The sequence below is a fragment of the Zerene cesonia genome, chromosome 29 (assembly GCF_012273895.1).
Source record: "Zerene cesonia ecotype Mississippi chromosome 29, Zerene_cesonia_1.1, whole genome shotgun sequence".
In the NCBI taxonomy this organism is placed as follows: domain Eukaryota; kingdom Metazoa; phylum Arthropoda; class Insecta; order Lepidoptera; family Pieridae; genus Zerene; species Zerene cesonia.
In genome coordinates, this window is record NC_052130.1 from 491,788 (window position 1) to 496,225 (window position 4,438).

General features: G+C 32.0%; 1 protein-coding gene across 2 annotated transcripts in view; it reads left to right on the plus strand.

The window, feature by feature from the left end:
• The window catches only part of LOC119837959 (ABC transporter G family member 23), a 78,920-nt gene that overhangs the window by 62,046 nt on the left and 12,436 nt on the right, over positions 1–4,438 (plus strand). For both annotated transcript variants that reach the window (XM_038363754.1, XM_038363755.1), the window contains one exon: positions 2,112–2,313. In XM_038363754.1, coding sequence (XP_038219682.1) covers positions 2,112–2,313 — 202 coding nt within the window. The remainder of the gene's footprint in view (positions 1–2,111; positions 2,314–4,438) is intronic.

The following is a 4,438-nucleotide window of genomic DNA, read 5'->3' on the forward strand; positions in this document are numbered from 1 at the left end:
AAAGTAATAAATGTTATTTGCAGTTAACAATTTTCTTTTTTCTTTATTACAATATTTATGGCAAGACTAGGTAAATTATTTGTTTAGTTTGTCCGCGATGGACTTAACTGCTCAACCGATGTAATCAAATATGCACACTATCTGCAGTTTGATCCAACTTAAAAGATAGGATAGTTTATCTTATATCTTTAAACGACCAATTCTTGTATATATATATATGATTTTCATGAAATTTAGTATACAGGGGGTTTCGGGAATCGATCTAGCTAGGAATCTTTTTTAGAAAATGTTATATTCGTGTTTTATCGACTTAAACTTTTTTAACAAATAGGAGGCGTTTGAGTAGTCCCAATTTATTATGACTCTTCCTGACATCTATTGGCGAATAATAATACTTAAATATAATTTCCAAAAAAACACAACGATACGTGACGATAAATGACTAACCGGGCGAACCCAGAGCGTGCAAATAGTAACATTAAATCTTATAATCTTTTTTGTTATATATAGAAGTCAAGCGAAGAATTACATTTAAACAACTCTGTTTTATAAATATCAACTATACTTTATATTCGTTTCACTTAATTTCATGCTTATACTTCTAAAGTGTTCTATTGTGTTTTAGTATTATTTATAATGTTTCAACATTAAAACACAATATTATATATTACGTAAAATAATGAAATATGTCAAATGGAAGCAGTGAATAGGCAGCTTTATTAGATGTAATTAGTCAGTACACAGATTATTATTAACTTTCGATAAAAAGTGCGAGGATGTGAGTGGTTATGTAATAATTAGATAACTCACTTTCGCGTATAAAGTGGAACAGCCCGAGATACGAATATATCTTTGAATAAGTAATTGGTATACATTACATGCATTTGAGCCTCGTATTCAACATTTGTTGAGCAACAGTTGATCAATGTCGCTGGAAATTTTGGTTTGGGACAAACCTCGAGCGAGCAACGTGTTGGGAACTCATTGACTTGTGGATTCTACACGAGATCTCTTTATTCATCTATACTATCCATGCTAATATTATAAAGATAAAGAGTTTGTTTGTTTGAACGCACTAATCTCAGGAACTACTGGTCCGTTTTGAAAAATTCTTTCAGTGTTATATAGCCCCTTTGTAGAGGAAGGCTATAGGCTATATATGTACCACGGGCGAAACCGTAACGTAAGGTAACAGAACTGTATACGTTTTACATGATCGCTTTCATATACACTTTATTTTTTGCAATTGAATTCCATTTTTAAAAATCATCACAGAGAAACAATATTTTCTAATTGCGACTATTCAATAGATAATATTTTCCATTGTAACTTCCTCAAAAATAACAAAAGACTAGAAAGGAATCACAAAAACACAAATCATGATTAGTGTATTTGAAAATCATTCATACAATAAGAATATTGGAAAGTTAAATGATTGTATAGAATTAAACGATGCCAGTCTTTGAACTATCTTGTATACGTACGTATAAAAATTAAAGTATACATATGTATGTTACAACTACGCCATTTTATTTCTTTGAAAATATTTGATTGTAACAAATCAATCATTTAAATTAATATAGTAAAATAATTTATAATACATTATTATATTTAAACTCATTCATACAAAATCCTTACCGTTTCTTAAAGACTCAACAAAACTACTTCTAAGTAACTTTCAAGATACACTTAAACTTCAAAACCATATAAAAAAACTGTTAAAGTCCCGTCGAATTCTACCCAGCACAAACCAACAAACAACTCATTATTTATAATTATAGTAACATCGAAAAACACCATTCGTAGTCGACATATATAATAAAACAGCGAACAGCTATCGCCCCGGTTTCGCCCGTGGTACATATATAGCGTATGTCACTCAGTGTAATTGTAGCTTTCTAATGGTGAAAGAATGTTTCAAATCGGTCCAGCCGTTCTCGCGTGATGGCGTGACCAAGGGAAATAGGGATTTTATATATATGTAGATAGATATCGAAAATAACTAAATATTATCTTTGTCACAGAATATAATTCTTTATTAGTATTTGCATATATTTTCTTCGTATCTTATCTGATCTCATATATATTTGATTTATAATTTATTCCAACAGTGGCGGTCAGCAGCGCCGTGTATCATTCGCTGTGGCCCTGATGCATGACCCCGAGCTGCTTATCCTGGACGAACCAACCGTTGGCGTGGACCCTCTCCTCCGGCAGTCCATCTGGACCCACCTGGTGCGGATCACCAGCTCGGGCGATAAGACTGTCATCATCACCACACATTACATTGAAGAGGCGAGGCAGGCTCATTGCGTAAGTTACTTATCATAGTATATATTAATAATTCGTTTTTCTTTCCAAACTTGGATATATACTGATTATAAACATAATAACAGAAGGTCTACACAAGGAGCAGTAAATTGTCGATAATATATTTAAAATCAAAAAGCGTAAAGATACGAAATAAAACAACATACAAACAGAAAACGCCTCACCTACGTAACAAGCGAAAACTGCCAAAAAACATAAACCAGTTATAATATTTTTTCAAAGATCTCTATAGATTATAAATTATAATTAACAAAAGATTAGGCCGCGAGGAATGCGGTTCTACCAACGTGACGATCGTCGTTTATCTGCTCTTTTGACGGCACGTTTTCGCTCAGAACACGTCTGTCATATTATCAATATTATAATGCATATTTATGTTAAATCGATTGCCGTTTAGACTTCCTAGTTTTTTCTAATAGTAGAAAATAACTGGATTATATTTTTTCAAAGTTAAGTCTACCTAACTAAACGAAATTGTGTTTTAATCTTATGTCTAATAAACGAATAAAATAATTTGTATATATTGTTTTATTCGTTTATTTACGATCTTTATTAATTTAAAAGTATTTCGTAATTACAGTAATTAAATGTAGCTACAGAGTACCTGAAGCAATGTCAATTAGGAGGAAAGAATATTGTTAAAGTTAGAGGTCGTACCCTACATATATTATACATATTTATGGGTAATTAAGGCACTGTACGTCTATTATGAAGGTATAGGCAATTATAGGTGATATATATTTATAATTTATGATCAATATTTTTTTTATACAACACAAATTCAATCAAGACTTAACATTAACATAAAACCATTTTAATATTAATTTGAACCTATAAAAAAAGGTTTAATAAGGCACCTTGTTATTATAATTAGGTAGTTTTTATCTTGAACTCCATCGTCAACTTGTATTAAGTTAGTAATTAAATAAGCTACAAAACAAATAATTAAAAACTGGAATAACTTGTTCAGTTCATAAATAATATTATTTTTTTATACTTTAATAAGGAGGCCGGAACCTTTTTATTTAAATATCATTTGATCAATGAAAAAAAAAACATGGAATGTTTTACACGTTATAGCAACATACCTTTTTTTTATGTCATAGCGGGCAACTGGGCTGGTGGTTCGCCTGATGGTAAGCGATCACCACCGCCTATGAACATTCGCAGAGGTAGTGTCTCTGCGAAGGTGTTGCCCGCTTTTAAGGGGTAAAGGAAAAGGAAAGGATTAACAAATGGAAAGAAGGAATGGACTGGGACGGGTGAGGAAAAGGAAGCGGGCCTCCGGCTCCCCCACTCACCGGACGAAACACAGTGGCATGCCACTATTTCACGCCGGTTTTCTGTGGGGGTGTGGTACTTCCCCGGTGCGAGCTGGCCAAATTCGTGCCGTAGCGTGCTCGACTCCCACATTAAACCTACAATATATTCAAGTAAATTAAGTTAGGAAACCCCCGACCCTATTACTTTTTCTTATATAACGATTATACTGACTCATGCTAAGCAGACCATGGAGTAATATTAGCTTTGTAAATTTTTATAGTCGACTAATGAAATACAAAGTTGTCGTATTTTAAATCTAATTAACTATACTTATTAAGTTTATTAGAAAGGAAAACATTAGGAAACACACGTTAGGGGTCCCGCATCATCTATACGGCGATAGCTATGCCCATGACTAAGGAACTCTATTCATAGGATCAACTAATAAAACATCGTTTACGATTTAAATACCACATATTTCCTCAAACAGTACTTTCATAAAATCAGTAATGCAAGAGAGTAAATTATTAAATACCACCAAAATTTACAGATAATAGCGTATAAATTACAGATAACACTAAATAAAATTGTTTTTATTATAATCCTTATCGTTATAAGTAAAATCGATAAATGTAACATAAATCACGATTTATTTATTTCGTTTTCTGTGTAATGTTTAAATCGTGAGTGTTAGGAATGAAAATAAATATTTGATTTATGTGAATTGCTTTACGATGTATGAATGTTTCAGACTTTAAGATATTACGAAACATTAAATTAACGGTCTGAAACTACTGATCCGATACAACTTACTTATTACGGTTAAATACATTTATTTCTCTAA